This window comes from Haplochromis burtoni, unplaced genomic scaffold (assembly GCF_018398535.1).
Source record: "Haplochromis burtoni strain Fernald_Lab_line unplaced genomic scaffold, NCSU_Asbu1 Contig_40, whole genome shotgun sequence".
NCBI classification, from domain to species: Eukaryota; Metazoa; Chordata; class Actinopteri; order Cichliformes; family Cichlidae; genus Haplochromis; species Haplochromis burtoni.
Genome location: NW_024582401.1, coordinates 32,930 through 50,275, shown reverse-complemented (window position 1 = coordinate 50,275; position 17,346 = coordinate 32,930). Strand labels below are relative to the sequence as shown.

Sequence of the window (17,346 nt, the reverse complement as noted above, 5' to 3'; positions counted from 1 at the left end):
GTGTGTGTGTGTGTGTGTGTGTGTGTGTGTGTGTGTGTGTGTGTGTGTGTGTGTGTGTGTGTGAATTTGCCTTCTTAGGTGACATGGAAGGGCAGCAGGATTCATGGGGGTGCATGAGAGTGTAGCACCACGAGTAGCACAGAGCAATGAAGCTCAACTGAACTGAACAAAAGTGAAAAGAAATGTACCACATCAACACAAAGCATAGAACAAATACACAATACCCCTAAAGAGCAGAACAGCCATCTCCAAGGATTACCGAGACACCAGATGATGATCACAGTCCAGCAAAAGTTTGAAGAGTCTCAAGTTTTTGTGTCGCCCTGTTTTCGTTCACCGAACTGGAGCGAGCCACTCTTCTCTCAAAATGTAATTCAATGTAACAGACTATTAGATAACTGGACCTAAGAGAGCACCTCAGTGATTTAACACTGCACTGTCAGAATCACAACAGCTAGTTTAAAAATAAAATGCCTGAAGTGCTGGAGCAGAGGATGCTGCGTTTTCAGTTCCACTCATTCTTCTTACTTGTTTAACCAGGAAGACAAAGGAATGGAAGACAGGTGGCATTATTGTGGTAATTTACAGGATTTTACCGTATGGAAAAGGCTTTATGCAACTTTTTTGCACAAATTGTGATAATACTCCATTGCACATGCTCCACATGTTGCTGAAGGAAATTAGTGGGTTTCCACTTAAATGTGTAAGAATACTTATCAGGATATAACTTTGAACGATGTCCACTCAAACAGAAAAATTTATATTGTTAAAAGAGAACATGATTTCTGCATGATTTTAATTCAAAATCTTTAAATGTAAATACAGTAAAAACAGAAGACAGCATTCATTCAGAAAAACTAATTTGACGATCTGTTAGGAAATACTGATACTTGTTTAACAGCTTTTCAAAAGTTTCATTAAACTTGAATGGAAACAAAAAGAGAGAGGCCTGGAGCAGGTTTTGACTCCAGTTTTTTATCAGTTGAACATCATGTGATCGATTTAAATTCCACTGAACCTGGATCAGTTCAAACAACTGGAAAAATGGACCAGTTAGAAATAAGTTCAACAGGGACACATACACACACTTACTCCTCATAGCACAACCTAAACTACAGCTTAGCTACAGTTTCTGTTTGCCAGAGAATGAGTGGAGTTTGAAGGCCAATAAGACTGAAGAGGATGATTCATGCTAGACTTTATTTCCCTGAATATGCTCCACTGTGGCACAGTTTTATTAAGACAGCAGTAACCCAGGGAGCTGATAACATGCTGTATGGGAAGCTCTACTGAACCCAGATTTTGGAAAGTTTACAAAAATGCTGAAATATTTGAACAATGTTTTTTAAGTTGGGTTGAGTCACACAGTCAGCTTATTTAGCTTATGTTGCTGGGGAAGTAATGACGTGTTTAAAGATGTTGTAAGATGAGTCACTTTGTCTTTGTATAGACAGTGAAAACTGGAAATGATTTGTTTTGTTTTTTCTCAGTGATAATTTTGCAATTTTGAGGGTATTTTTAGTCGATAATATTAGTTTGTTTTTCCTTCTTTTTATTTGGAGCAATTAAACACTTATTTCATAAAAGTGCTTTGGGCTGTGGGAGACCATAGTGGAAATTTTCACAGTTGTGCGATATTAATTAAGTTTAAAATAATGATCACTTGGAGCACTTATAATGGGATGTGAAGGTGCATTGGTAGACAGAGATTTCATATACTCCCTGTGTGTGCACGTGTGTGAGGATGATTGCTGCTAAGACAAACAGTATAATAAACACCATTAGGAAGAGGTGCCCCTAGGACAAACATTAGAGAAGGCTCCCATTAACGAGAGGGAAAGAGACGAGGAGAATGAAAAGTTGAGAAGTAAACATGAAGAGATATAAAAGCATTTTGGTAGTTTTCTCTGATGTCCTCAGAGATTCGTAGAAGGTCTGATGTTACTGCAGGAAGTGAAACTGAGAGAGGTAAAATACATGTACACTAATAGTGCTGTCAATTTTCTGCAATTTCTTTGCAGTTGGACGATTCACTCAGGATAATATAACACCTGTTTAAAAAAGCATGCAGTGGATGACACTTTTTTTTGTATATTTTGTTCAACCGAACTGCAGTCAGTCCTGGTGCTAAGTTAAGCTCATCTTCTAGATGTGGTTTCAATCATCTTATCTAACTCTTAGAGGAGAGAAAATGTTCATGATTCTCCCAGAAATGTGGATGTATGGAGTACCTTTCTCCAGCTGGTTGATGCTTCATATTTAACCCTGTACCATACCATGAGCTCATGTGTTTACTCAGGCTGGGCTGCTGAGCCGTTATCCTGCTTACTGCACAAAGTATTCTGCATATATTAACAACATGCCAATGACGATACCCAGTGACACAAACATTTGTCAATGTATGCACTGCCAATTGTGTTTTTGAAGCTGTTGATTTCCATGCAGATATTTAAAGCAAAATGATTTTGCAAAATGATTCTTTTTTTCTAAGAGTTATGTTGGGCCTTGGTGCAGTCCCTCAGTTCACCATCTATCTGAAACAAGCTATTTTAACTCCGTCCTTCCTACATTCAGGTACACTTGACTCTGAGTTAGTAGCCGCTCACAAACAGGTTTGATTGGAGGGTGAGTGTAGGTGACATAGTAGCGATATCCGCTCTCTGTGACATCATACTCGGAAACAGTGCTAGGAGCATTTCGAAAAGCTTGAGCTCTCACATTTTTGTTCAGTATGAGCCTTCGTCATTGTAAGAGTGTATATTCATCCATTTTCTTAACTGCTTATCCAATTCAGGGTGGGCTGGAGTCTATCCCAACTGTCACTTGGTGAGGGGAGGAGTAAATCCTGGAAAGGTTGCCACTCACAAGTTCATTACAGAACACATGGAGACAGATGACAAACTCTCACATTCTCACATCTACCACTTATTTAAATACAGAGGTGTTTGTCTTTTTAGCTGGAGTGCTCAGAGAGAACACATGCCAGCATAGTGAAGCCCAGGAGCAACAGTTTCTTACCACTATGGCGCCCATGCTGCCTGTGTGCGTAGGGCATAATACGTCCCCTTTAAAAGTCTGTTTTGACAAGATGTTTAGGCTTGATTGAGATATCCTTAAACCTCCTGCTAGCTTTAGTGCACCTCTTATTATAGCTCGCCCTTTTGCTCAGCGCTATCACTGCAAAAGCTGAGCAGCGCTACCAAGTCATAAGCACCCACTTCCTTTGAGTGAAAGTGCTGCAGTTATTTAAAGCCAACTGAATGTCCACAGATCAATGCAGGCACTTAGTGTGACCTGGGTACTCAACACAAACACAGACATGTTTAACTTGAGAGGAAGGAGATGGCAGATGTTGTGGTATAAATGCTTTTTCTTTTTGGTTTTAATGGTTCTCGCTGGATATATGAATTCACTGTTGTTGGTTGGATTCAGTGATATTTTGTGTTTTTGTTCTTGAACCTGTTGTGCCAAAAAAGGTCTCTGTATCCAGATTTGTTAACTGGTTTTGTTGATATTCATAGACTGCTTATCTATACAGTGATCTATACTGCATTCTTGTGTGAATAATATTGTATATTAGGATATTAGGCTTTATCAACCTCCTTTTAACCATTATAACATGTATTTATTCCCATGTCCTTTGATTTACAGCATTGGGTCAAGTCATGGGAGGGTCATGTGACACCTAGCAGTGCTTTCCTCCAGTCCCTTCCTTTCACACCCACACAGCAGACAATAAAGCAAGCTTGAGCACTGTGTATGTTTGCTCCCTTGCTATCCAAAGAATGACTGTGCTTATCTACAGGAAATCCACAACAATGGCCTTCTGTCCAGCTCTTAGGAGCAGCACAGTGGTTGGTCTATTAGCTCGTCTGCCTTCTGCCTTGTATCTCTCCCGCGTTATCCTCCATCCACTTCACTGAGGGCAATAACTGCCCAACAGCAGCAGCTATATATGTTGCCCCAGAGATTTCCCAAGTCTAACTCCAGGGGAAAGAAGGAATATTTGTAATTCTGGGTCATCAGAGGGGGTGAAAACAGAGACTGGAAGACAAGCATACATTGTGGTAAAGCAGGTATATTATCTCAGTCCCCTACCGAGATGTGCTCTGTGAAAACCAGGCTAATGAATTTCTCTGTTTAGCTGCCAGAAGCTGGCTGAGGTTACCAGTTCTTCTCCTCTCTTCCTCTGCTGCTTTATCTTGTCCTTTTCCCACAGTCCTCAACAGTTTATCAAGGAGAGGAAATGATGATGGAGCAGGAAAGGTCAGCTACATGGCAGTGGTTTGTGTGGCTGTAGAAAGAGAACATCTTCTACAGAATAATTTTTTTTTTAATGTAATACATGAATGTAGATTTAATTAAGTTTGCTCAAGCTCATTTATGTGGATAAAATGATTATATAACACTTTTCACAAACCAAGTTACTCAGCTGTTTAAGCATTAACACCACCAAACAAACCATCACATAGCCTCTTTCTCACATCCACACACCCACCCACACAGCTGGTGAGTGGTCTTCTGACCTACATAAGGAATGGAGACAGGTGAATGTCCATTTCGGCTCATTTTATCTCAGTGATGGATGATCTCATGAGAGTTTTCAGCCCTGCTGTTTACGCTCACATACCTCCCCTTAGGATTCATTTCATAACATGAAACATAACATGTATTTTATTGAGATTTTATTAAGCTGTAATTGATTTGTAGTTCAATTTTAATTCTAGCTCAACCAATTATGTGTTATGTCTTAAGTCTTCTTTTTATATTATGCGTATTCATTAAAATCAGAAAACATTTAATTTTAGTGGATTTATAGGAGGTTTCAGTGAATATTGTCACCAGGAATCCAGTATAATTATGTTTTCCACTTAAATAGTAATAACTTCTTTTAGTTCAAGTATTTTTGTGGAGTGCTGTACTAAATCTAACTGAACCTCAGTCTTTTAAAAGTCATGCATTAAAGCCACACAGTATACTCTACTGTTGTTCATCACTGCAGTAATACAAAATGTCAGATTTCATTACGTATCCAGACAATCAGTGAATGAATCAGACTAGATTTTGTACTGCAGAAATATGCATTGTGACTCTTTATAAGCATTGCTTAATAATTTTGCATTGTGTTGATAAATAGTGCATGTCTTTGACAACTGACGCTGTCTGTCACTTTGAGTGATGCGTTCAGTCAGTAATAGGCAAGAAGAGTTGAGTGAAGCCCTGGATGCTCAGTTTATTATTACTTTGTGGAGTTGCTGACTGAGACAGTTTACTGAAATTTTATTGCATGAATCTTGATGCGTAACCTGTAGATGCTGATAATAAATTTTGACTAAATAAGCATGCTGAAAGCGTTGGGATGAGAAGTAGTCCTTAGAACTGGTAACAAGAGCAGTTGTTGTTAAAAAAGAGGTGTTACTAAAAACACCTGGTCACAGCAGCCGTTGCAGTTAAACTATTAGTTGTAGCTTATGTAGCAGATTTAGAAACTGGGGCTACAACAAAATGATTATCTTCTGATTATTTATTTGGTCCATGCAAGATCAGAAGAATGATTTTTAGGCAAACATTACTTGACAACTTTTTTCTGGCAATTATTAAAACTTTGTATGTAGCTGTGTTAACAATTATGCAGCAAATGTGACAACTATAGTTACTGCAGTTGCGTTAAAAATAGCAAGTAAGTAAGAAAAGCACTTAATATTTCCATTGTAGTGCAAAGGAGTTCATGCTGACCTGAAGAATACTGGAAACTGGAGCTCTTTGTCGCTACATCGTTCCTGTGTTTCCCTCCTTTTTGCTCCTGGTTTAACTCAGTTCTACAGATGCAAGAGTTTTTAAGGACATGCAGGTGCAGAGTTACTTTAAAAACAGTTCTCTCTCTCACACACACACACAAAGGTTGAACAACTGCTGAATTGTAAATTCCACTGACTCTGATTAATACAAGTAGTGCTCTCATGTGATCAGGCCATTGTGTGTGTGCGTTTGGTTGCGTGTGTGTGCATGTAGAAGGTTACAAAACACTGACGAGAGCAGTCAGATCACTAAATCCCCCGGAGACACACAGAGACACAGTTAGTTTGTGGGTAACTGATTATTTTTCTGATGTCCGATCTCTATGATGCCATAGTGGCTTGGTATTTTACCTACTCACTCTCTCTCTCTCTCTCTCTCTCTCTCTCTCTCTCTCTCTCTCTCTCACACACACACACACACACACACACACACACACACACACACACACACACACACACACACACACAGTAGTGTTTTTTCAGAATTAAAGTGTCCCCATTATGCAGTTTTGCAAAGCTACAATGTTCCAGGTCTCTGGCAAAATTAATTCTTCTCTCACACCATAAAGCACTGCTGCTACAATGCTGACCTTTACTTTGTGAGTTCCCCTTGCCACCACAGCAGGGGGAGTCCAGAGCGATGTGTAATGCTGATGGACAAAATGAAATTGTGGAGACTGGGTGCAGATTGTGCTATAGATCAATTAATCAATTTTGTCACTTATACCTTCCCTTTAACTTTTAAGAGCTCATTCTTAGAGCCTTTTTCTGGTCTCAAACATGGGAAAGAAATTTAGCGGTGGGTTACTTGATGGCAAGATCAGCTCTATCACACACTCTTCATTAACATAAAGTCCAAGCTGCTTTGTCATGTTTAAATGCATAAATTCCTATTATGGAAACAGTCAGCATTTTATTTCGAGTTTGTGTTAGGATAAAGTAGTGTAATCTTAACTACAGGCTTCTGGATCACTTTTCCCAGACACTCAGCTCCAAATGCATGACTGCTAACTTCTCTCTGGGGTGAACACAGCGTTCAATCACAGCGTTGATTGAAGGCATTTAAGGCTGGATGATGAGGATTTACCATTATCTCATTTGGCCTGGCCAGGGCGGCCTGGGTGAGGCTAGACAACATTGTGACAGATGGGGCGCACAGCTGGTCTTTAATCTGTAACTCAGGTAACACACATGCCAAGATGATTGCACACACATATCTGTACCCTTATCAGAACATCACAAACACATAAAGATTAAACTACAGACAGCCAGGGTGAGTGAACCTCCATATCATCTGTGTGGTGTTTTATTTTATTTTTATTTTTCTGGACGTGCAACAGTCAATCGTTTTATTACCCTCCCCACGTAATTCTGAAACACATGATAGTACATGCTCACTGCTATTTCTGGCTTGCTCTTTTGCCTTTTCCTATCAAGTCCATTGAGAGAAGCCCCTCAGGGATGGTGTGAAAAATCTTCTTGTGTAGAAAATGGGAAAACATTCATGGGTTCAGAGTTAGTATGAGAATCTCCCCGCTTCTGCACGTTATCAGTTATTTACCTTTCTACTCATCTGACTCAAGTGTATGAGTCATTGCTAATGCACACACACACTTTGCATTTATCGGCTAGTGATTTAGACAAGGAAGCTTGGTTTGCCTTATCTCTGTAGCGCAGTGGCAGCTGAGCGATAATAAACACTCATGACACACGTGAGGAATGTGTTTCCACATGCAAACATGATGTATAACACAGAACGTAGACCGGCTTTATAGCAGAAAGCTGTTGACTAATTTTTAGCGCTGCCTGTTGCAGTGGGAGATAAAACAATGTCGGGCTGGTCATCGGTGGAAACGATAAACTCAGCCTTTAAATCTGCAGAGGAACAATAGTTTGTGTGTTTTGTGGTGATTTCCTCTTTTGCTGCTCAGTGTCCTGTAAATGTTATCTTTACCTGCCAGGCTTCATACAGCACTGACTGAGTGCAGTGTGGAGGTTGGTTTCTGGATTGTGCAGTTAGTACAGTGAGTGAGTATGTGTTAATTTGACTACATTCAGCCTGGTCATTATAAATTATTTCTTTTAAGTTGATTTTATTTATATAAACCAAAATCACAAACTGCGTTACACACCTTCTAGCCCTCTAACCTTACAACAATGGTTCAGATTAGGAAAATGAGTAAGAGAAGAGAGAAGTGGCTCCACTTCCTCATTTCTTGCGCAGCTCTTAATAAGCTCCAGGCTTTCTGGAACAGATATGTAGAGTGGATGTGCTCATTTTTCTCATGTGATCAAATGTGAAACACTCAGTCATGAGTTCAGTAGTGTGGAGATGGGTGGAAGTTTAACCAACTCACAGACACCAGAGTAACTGGTCAGTGCGCCCCAGGGTGGCTGTGGCTACAATGTAGCTTGCCATCACCAGTGTGTGAATGTGTGTGTGAATGGGCGGATGACTGAATGTGTAAAGCGCTTTGGGATCCTTAGGGACTAGTAAAGCGCTATACAAATACAGGCCATTTACCATTTTACTTAATCTAATGTAGTTGACACCAGATGAGGTTGTAGAGATTTAGTGGTTTTCCTACTGTAACAACCTTTGTGTCAGTCATTAAAAAGACCAAATTATGACCTTTGTTCACCTAAGGGTGCATTCGTCATAGATTTAATAAAGATTATAAGATAATTTTAACTGTCAGTTGAGTTACAGGTGACAATGTTGATGTGCGCTCTATTGTTGTCAATCTTAAAATCACGTCTCGGCCATGTGCTGCTGTGATTATGGATTTGTATGGATCTTTCTGTATTTACCAGCTGTCATTTCCGTAGCTGGGCACATACCAAAAGAGCCCGATAATGAAACAATCCACGTAATGAAAATCCTCTCAACAGGTACTCCAATGTCTCGTTGGAGAGCAAACACATAGGTATGTCTTATCTAATCAAAATAACATCTCTTTTGTTGGTATTGATGGAAGGAACCATATCAACTGTCTCTCTTCTCTGGGTCCTGCCTGTCGAGAATCGCCTCTCGTTCTCTTTCACACATGAATTTGTTGCTCCTCTGTGTCTTGGTTGGTGGGGTCAGGGGTGGGGTGTGTGTCTGCTGCAGGAAGCGTCTTGTGTGTGAGTGGGTGGGTCAATGTTTTCCTGTTTACAATATGGCCCTCTGTTACTTGTCACAGTGGGGCTTCAGTTTCTGGCTCTCAAATGCTGCATTCAGTTCTCAAGGCATTTTAAAAGTGTGCGATTTATTAAAACTCTGACGTATTCACACATTTAAATGAGATCTAAGTCAGGATAATGTGAATAATGTGATGCACTGGATGACCTTTTAGTCTCCTTTTTTCACTTCGTGTTTATCTTTTAACATTTTAAGTCTAACAGAAATACCGATACGCAGGTACAGCTGATTAAAGGTATTATATGTATTCACTTTGTTTGTGATTATATTATGGTAATGTGGGTGCTCGTAGTCAGTGCCTGGAAACAATCCTGTTTTAATCAAGTAGTTTTTTTCACCCTTTTCTGCCTATATTTTGAGTATTCAGTCATATTTTCCATAGGGTGTAAGTGATTAACAGCAAATTAGAAGTTAACAGAAACAATGAAATGAATTTAATTTATTTACTTTTATATTACTTTATTTTTTTGCAATATCAAAAACCTTAAGTAATCATATCCAGAATACAGAACGAGAGCACAGAGGAATGGAACCTAGTATTATATTTGTTGCCCTTTACTAATAATAATATTACTACTAATAATAAAAACAATAGTGACAGCTGTGACGCTGTCACTTAAAAAGCTATAATACATAAAAAATAACATTCGAAGAGTTAATTTCACTTCCTAAGACTCTCAGAGACTTGTGCCGCTGATCTTTGCACCTGTGTGTACATTCAGGCGCTAAATCTAAATGTGAAATTCCTAAAATAAGCCCGGTGCCTGTTACGTTAATGTTGACACTGGGTGGGCTTACCTCATCATTCTTGTATTATGCAGACACACAGACACAGACACACAATGACAGCACAAGTTAGGCTTGTCTAAATATACCTTGTGTCTGCACAGGTAACGTTATATGCCATTGTTCATGCATGGCTTCTCAGTTGTCTTTTGATGTTGCAGGGATGTGTTAGTCCTCGTATGTGAGCCTGTCGCTTTCCACTAACATTCAGGAAAGTGAATATGGGTGCTGAGTGAGACAGACACGAACAAAGCCTCTGAGCTCTCTCCATCTTTCTCTCCTGACCACAAATGTTTCCCTTCCAACTATAAATATGCCCCTGAAACCTCCCACGTCCTGAAACGTGAACCTCTGCTAATAGTGATTATCAAGGTCCAGAATAGCCCGAAGTTTCCAGTTACATTCAAAGTCGAAAAGCCAGAGCTAATACGGCAGAGCTTTATTTTATAAGCCTCGCTTTTATTTTGTAAAGATGCTATTTTATTTGATTAAACGCAGACAGCCTTTGATGTAAAAAGCTCAAATCCGGATGAAAGCTAAACATAATCGATAGGAGAGAGAATGTGGACTTAGAGGCCGACCGGATTGTGGTGAGAGACAGAGAGGAAAGAGGTGAGAAAACCAATAAAGTTGCATTACCGGCAACATGGACAGCGAGAGAGAAGGCCCACTGATTCTTGTGGAGTGCCATCTGGTTAGACTAAAGAAAAACAACACTGATCAATACAGATTTCTGAAATGATCATAACATCCAAACAAATTCATTGTTCTGTGCAACTTTTCGCTCAGCTTTTAAACAATAGTCATGCAGCATTACTGCACTGGTAGTAATAGTGTATAGTTAGTATAGTTGTGCAGTTGCTGATCTGTATCACAGATAAGACGGCTGACTTTATCACTAAAAAAAAAGAACAATTATCCTGGGATTCATCCCTTTAATCCATTCAGTAGTTTGGATGAAACAAACTGAAGCAGCACAGTAATTTAGTCTAATTAGCCACCTCAGACCAAACTCTTCTGGGGACTGTCTGAGGATAAGTACCCTCTGAGTAGGTCCCCTGGGAGCTATTCGAATCCTTATTTATTTTTAATTTTTGCTTGCATTTGCCCCACAAATAGAAACTCTGAAGTAACACAAAAGCTGGCCAGCAGCTAGTTTTCCAACATCGCCTCTTGTTTTGATCCCTTTTTTTCATTTATCCCTGTTTTTAATCCTGTTTCAGCTTCTTCAGTGTCGCTCTTTATTGCTTCTCCTTGTAGCAAGTTCAAGTGTATTGCTGGTAAATATTTTAATATTTAATAGGGTCAAAAAAGCCTAAACTTTTCAGCTTGTTCATTTCATTTAGGTTTAATTCTGATTTTTTTCAACATTAACATTAAGAGCTGCTGATGTTTAGACGCACATCTGGAGCAACCATTTTACATCTACAACACTCAAACTTCCTGTTACACTAGGAATGGTACTATGAGCTAAAAACACACAAACAAAACAGCTCTTAGTACTGTGATGGTCCTCAAATCCATAGTGTTCACACAGAAGAAAGGGGGTACTGCCTCCTGTAGGTGCTACATTTGTGAACAAGATCCTAATATTAAGCTTAGGCGCTGCTACCAATTATGAGTTAATAATCGGAGCATCTCCTACTAACTGTTATTATGCAACATGTTTATATTGGGCCACATTACGCATTGATTGATTATAAAACCACAACAACATTAACTGCCCCCTTCCTTCTGTCTTTTTTCATTAGTAACTGTATGACAGAAATGAGAAATACTTTCTGCTGCATGCTAGATATTATATAGTTTACCAGCCAGAGTCTTGTATAGAAATATGGCTGTCTTCCATAAGCAGACAGCTAACAGGAAATATGTAAGAAATGTGTGAGGTGAAGCAGACGGAGCAGGCAGGTGGGAGAGAAGAGGAGGAACAGCAACACTGTGTGGGTGTCAGGATTGGCAAGCTGTCCGTGCTATCTGGTTTTCATCCCCGTCTTCACAGAGATATCAGAGTGTGGTGATTGTCAGATATGATGGATGATGTTGGTTTGGATTTATTATAGAACGGCTTCTGAGGCACATGATGTGAACCGATCTAAATGTCAGCACAGAAATTAAACTCCGGTTTTAGCACCTTTGGTCTCAATAGGGCATCGACAATAGCTTTTAGCAAGGAAGAGAGGGAAGTAGGCAGATGGTTCAAGCTTTATATGCCAGTATTCATCAGTTTCCATTTTGCTTTTAGTCTTCCCGTTCCTTCCATTTCCATTATTCCTTTACTGTGTCACATAGATAATTGGAGGTCACGGGATATAAATGGACCTTCATCCTAAACAAGGTAATCTTAGAGCTGCGAGTTAACTTGTTTGTGTGTGTGGTGTGTGTGTGTGTGTGTGTGTGTGTGGTGTGTGTGTGTGTGGGTGTGTGTGTTGTTTGTGTGTGTGTGTGTGTGTAAAAGATAGATAGAGCAAAAGTAAAAAAAACTGGGCCATGCAGCCTCTTGACACACAATCTCATTCACTGGCCACAGATTACTCACCGTGCACTTTGTGCGTATGTTGCGTACGTTGTGTGTGTGTGTGTGTTGTGTGATGTGTGTGCTGTGTTGTGCGTGTGTGTTTGATGGCCGCTGGGGTGAGAGCGTGTGTGTGCGTGCAGGCAGATGATTTGTGGACAAATTAAACGACTCGCTGTGTTTATTTGTTGTGATTGCTGACACTGACAGTCGTAATATGTGCAGGAAATGGCTAAAATGAGAGAGACAGACTTAGGTGCCCAGGCCTGCTTTTCATTCTGGTTACTTCAGGTCAAAATGGCCAGATGGCTGCTGCCTGCCATGACATGGCTGTCTAGATATAATTCAGACTGTTTGGTTGAAGCTTTGGATGACCCTTCTCATCTTAAAAGACTACAACCACGGTTATTAAGGACATTTTTCAAACAGTAATATGAAGGCTAAAATAGTATTTGTTCATTGTTTTTGACAAAGGAAATAAAGGTTGATGCAATGTTTGGCAATATCGCCTCAGAGCAGGAAGGCTCTGGGTTTGAGGCTGCTGGCCATCAGGGGCATTTCTGTGTACAGTCTGCATATGCAGGCTGGTTTCTCTCCTGTATGCCTCCTTCCTCTCATAGCCCAGAGACATGCTAGGTGAACTGGTGATTCTACATTAGAGTAGATGTGAGGGATTGTCTGTCTGTCTGTGTTAGCGCTGTGAGTGATTGGTTACTTGTTCAGGGTGCTCTCCAGCCCTCCTCTGACCCTGAAAACAGATAGATTGTTGCAGGTATTTCAAATGTAATTTCATGTCATGGAAGCTACCTGTACTTCATTGACTGTAAACAAAGTGTGTTATCTTCTAATCATTTTACACACCTGGAGCTTTTTATACAGTAACAATACTGTGCATAAATCTTATGATTAGAGTACTTGTGGATAAGAAGTGAAGATTGAATCATTGAAATTTTAGAGAAAATACAAAGAGCTACGTGTGAGAGGACTGATGTTATATTGTGTAGAGCTCTGAGGTTGCTGATATTCAAGTTCAGAGGTGAAATATATACTTTATTTATGCTCAAACGTCACAGTAGCCAAAATCATGAAAAGGAAAATAAAATCCCAATAAAAGCAAATACAACATCACAAAACAATAGCTCAGAAAATGTTTAAAATTGCACAAAAGCAGCTCAATAAAATATAAAATGGAAAGAAAGGAAGAGGTCAATAAATCAAAAGTGAAATATGATATAATATAAGCAGCTGTCCTTGTGGCAGCAGAGCTGAGATGTCAGACAAAATGCTCCACGCTGAGATGTTCAGGGTCACCCATTTGTTATCTAAAGCCATTAACCGGAGCCACAGTCATTTGTTGATGGAGGAATCCAAACAGCCTGTTTTGTATGTAAATGCTTGCTTTGTAAGTGCCTATAAATTTCACATAAATGCAGCAGAGCACAAAGCACAATGTTTGTTTGAATTGCGGCACTTCCGGGCCTCTTTAAATTGTGTCAAATGAAAATGTCAATGAGCACCAAAAGAGGATGAAAATGGTTGTAGAAAGGTGCGCTACCTGCATATTTGTGTTGGCGTGGATTTGAAAAAATATTAGGCAACTGATTTCTTTCTCAGGGTTAGTGGGAAAGATTGTGTTGACATCAGAGGTAGCAGACCATCAAGTGTGTTTCTCATGCAGGTCCAGACCTGCCTTAAATATTTTAAACCAGTTTGCCTGACATTTTGAGCGTTAGAACGACATGCTGAATGATTGAGTTTGTCCTTTGCATTCTCACCACTGCTAATCTACCACATGTTAACTTTGAGTATTCAAGTTTGTCTTTATGACATATAAACTGAATGGCTGAAATTTTTTTCTAGTTTTCATTCAAACAATTGTGCAAAGGAAATCTAGACTAAGTTGAATGATTTAGATTAATATGTTTTGTGTAAAAGACATCACTTTTTACAAAAAAATAAAAATAAAATATTAGCATTAGAGGCTTTAAAATAAAATACTACAAGGAAGGAGTTTATGTATTTAGGAACTATATGATTTAACACATGTTATGGTAATTGTGATGAAAATATTTAATTTTTCTACCCTGAAGACTGTTAAGAAATATACTCTAAAACACTTCTTCAGTAAAGACTCAGAGAAGAGAAACACACAGAACTTCTTGCTAGCAAGGGCAGCCTCCAGCACTGAGGCTCGCACTGAGAAACTGCCCCGGTCTTTATTTATACTTCAGTGAGCGTTTGTTCCTTACATTGGAATGTGGAGGTGTGTGTGTGTGCAGAGTGTGGCCCCATAAACGACTTCCCTTAACCTGCTGGTCTGGAAAATCCAACAGTTCATCTATATGTAAAAAAGCACTTAAACTAAAACTGACATAGCTACGTTAATCCTACTGTAAAACAATAAGACAAGGTACGACCTCTCTCATGCTCCTAGGATGTGGGGGTGAACACCCTAGAATGTTACAGACCTCCTAGGATAGAATAGAATTAGAATAGAATTCAACTTTATTGTCATTGCACATGCACAGGGCAACGAAATGCAGTTTGCATCCATCCAGAAGTGCTTTAGTGATATAGATATATTACAATATATATTAGCAATAATATAGATATGTGAGTATATTACAGAAATGGGTCTATTATGGTATGTTATAATGTACACGGTATGAAGTATGTTGTGAATATTCTATAACTAAATAGGATGAGACATTCTTTCAATATGCCACCAACTATATACTTCTACACACAAATGATTACATGCAGCATTCTACCATATGCAAACTTATATCATTAAAAGATTATACTGACTACTAAGTACAATTTTCCTGTTAACAAAGACCAAAAAGAAATAAAAACAAACAAACAAACAAACAAACAAACAAACAAAGAAAGGGTTGTCAAAATAACAAACTAGCAGCATCAGCGCAGAGAGACATAATCCTGCTGTTTCATCTGTGTTTGTGTGTGTGTGTGCGTGTGTGTGTGTGTGCGTGTGTGTGTGTGTGTGTTGTTGCTTGTCTGTCCAGTGTGTGTGTATCTGTGGCAACAAAGGCTCTCATTGATTGAGAAGAAATAACTCATTCATTGTAATTCTCTCTCAATGTTTGTGAGTCTGTTTTTGTGTGTCCCGTACGGTACGTACACACTAGTCCTCACAGACGTCTGTCAGCATACCGCATACTGTCTAAACTAAAACAATGACAATATAAACTGATACTACATGAAACCATCATGTATGGTGCAGGGTAATCAAACTTGTTCTGTGTCTTTCCTCCCATAGTGTGTCGGGGAGGAGAACTGGGTCGATAGCCGGACAATTTACATTGGACATAAGGAGCCTCCTCCAGGAACTGAAGCTTTTATACAGCAAAGATTTCCTGACAACAGAATAGTCTCTTCAAAGGTCAGTGAAACACCCACCCACACAGATGCACACATATTCAAAGCAGGACTTGCTTCATCAGGATCTGCCTGCAATATCATGAGAGTTTAGAGGTAAAGAACGTGCAAACAGGTTTTATTCTTTCAGCTTTAAAATCAATTATGATTTGAGCGCAGCATCAGTGTCTAAACAAAAGGACACAGCAGAACAGAGCTGTTAGTACTCCAGCACTATTCATGCTTTGTTTTTAAAGCGTGGGCGACTTCTACTTGGTAATGGGACAAAGACCAGTGAATGAGCTGTTTTGGGAAAGAACACTCTGTGCTGTGTTTTAATTTCAGTGATCAGTTTAGACCCGCTCCAACTTTTTGAAAGTTTCATATCTGTAATTCGTAAAATATATATTGTATATTTGCACTGGAATGCTTGATTATACCATCCCCCCCCCGCTGTTAAAGCAAACAGCATCAGGGACTGGTAGAACCAGCTGGTATTTATGCTGGTTCCAACTGCTAAGCTGGTCTTGGAGTGGACTTTCTGTAGATTAATTCTGTCCCTCCAGTCTAAATGTCAGCTTGTTATAAACTGAGGCTATGCTGCATGAACATTAATTTTAGTTTTACAAGCTGTAAATGAAAGAAGCCTAGATTTCTGACCTGGATGTAATATTTACATCCAGTCGTAGTATGAAGAAAGATTTTGCTGATATGGTCCAACTGGCATAACTATCTATAACTAAGTCTCACTTACTACAGCACGTTAACCAGGCCTCTCTCAACTGTTCATCACAGGTCCTTTGAGTGTTTGAGGTTTGAGTTTGTACCAATAAACATTATTTTACATGTTGCCAAGAAAAGCTTCTTCCTGCTGCCTGATTTAAAAAAACAAACAATAAAAGGAAAAAAGGAAAAAACATTTAGTAAACTCTACATTTGTCTGTTTTATAGCATATGTGTTCATGTGCAAAATTATGATTTCCTACCTATTACACGCAAAAACTACTGCAATTATTACTTTTAGGCTGGACTACTCTAATTCGTTATTATCAGGATGTCCTAAAAACTCCCTGGAAAGTGTTCAGTTAATCCAAAATGCTGCAGCAAGTGTACTGACAGGGACTAGAAAGAGAGAGCATATTTCTCCTATACTGGCCTATCTTCACTGGCTTCCTGTTAAATCCAGAGTTAAAATTAAAATCCTGCTCCTCAAATACAAGATCTCACATCTTGAATAATCTGACCCCATCTTATCTTAATGACCTTATAGTACCATATCACCCCATTAGAGCACTTTGCTCTCACACTGCAGGCTTACTTGTTGTTCCTAGAGTATTTAAAAGTAAAATGGGAGGGAGAGCCTTCAGTTTTCAGGCCCCTCTTCTATGGAACCAGCTTCCAGTTTGGATTCGGGAGACAGACACTATCTCTACTTTTAAGATTAGGCTTAAAACTTTCCTTTTTGTTAAAGCATATAGTTAGAGCTGGATCACGTGACCAATGTTCCCTCTAAGCTGAGCGCGTGAGCAATCGCGCACTGCTGACATGGTTTAACCACACAGAAAATCTCCGCTGCGCACAAAAAAAAATCCAGCCTGAATTGGAATTAAAGTAAATACATGTATTTATTTTATTTTGCTGATTTTCTGTGCGCGGAGACTGTGTCAGCAGTGCGCGATTGCTCA

The 17,346-nt window shown here is 39.3% G+C and overlaps 1 protein-coding gene across 6 annotated transcripts in view; it reads left to right on the top strand.

Annotated features, from left to right (window-relative positions):
- Positions 1-17,346, top strand: part of atp11a (ATPase phospholipid transporting 11A) — a 53,083-nt gene that overhangs the window by 9,901 nt on the left and 25,836 nt on the right. For all 6 annotated transcript variants that reach the window (XM_005920084.3, XM_005920082.3, XM_005920083.3 and 3 more), the window contains exon 2: positions 15,564-15,686. In XM_005920084.3, the coding sequence (XP_005920146.1) occupies positions 15,564-15,686 (123 nt within the window). The remainder of the gene's footprint in view (positions 1-15,563; positions 15,687-17,346) is intronic.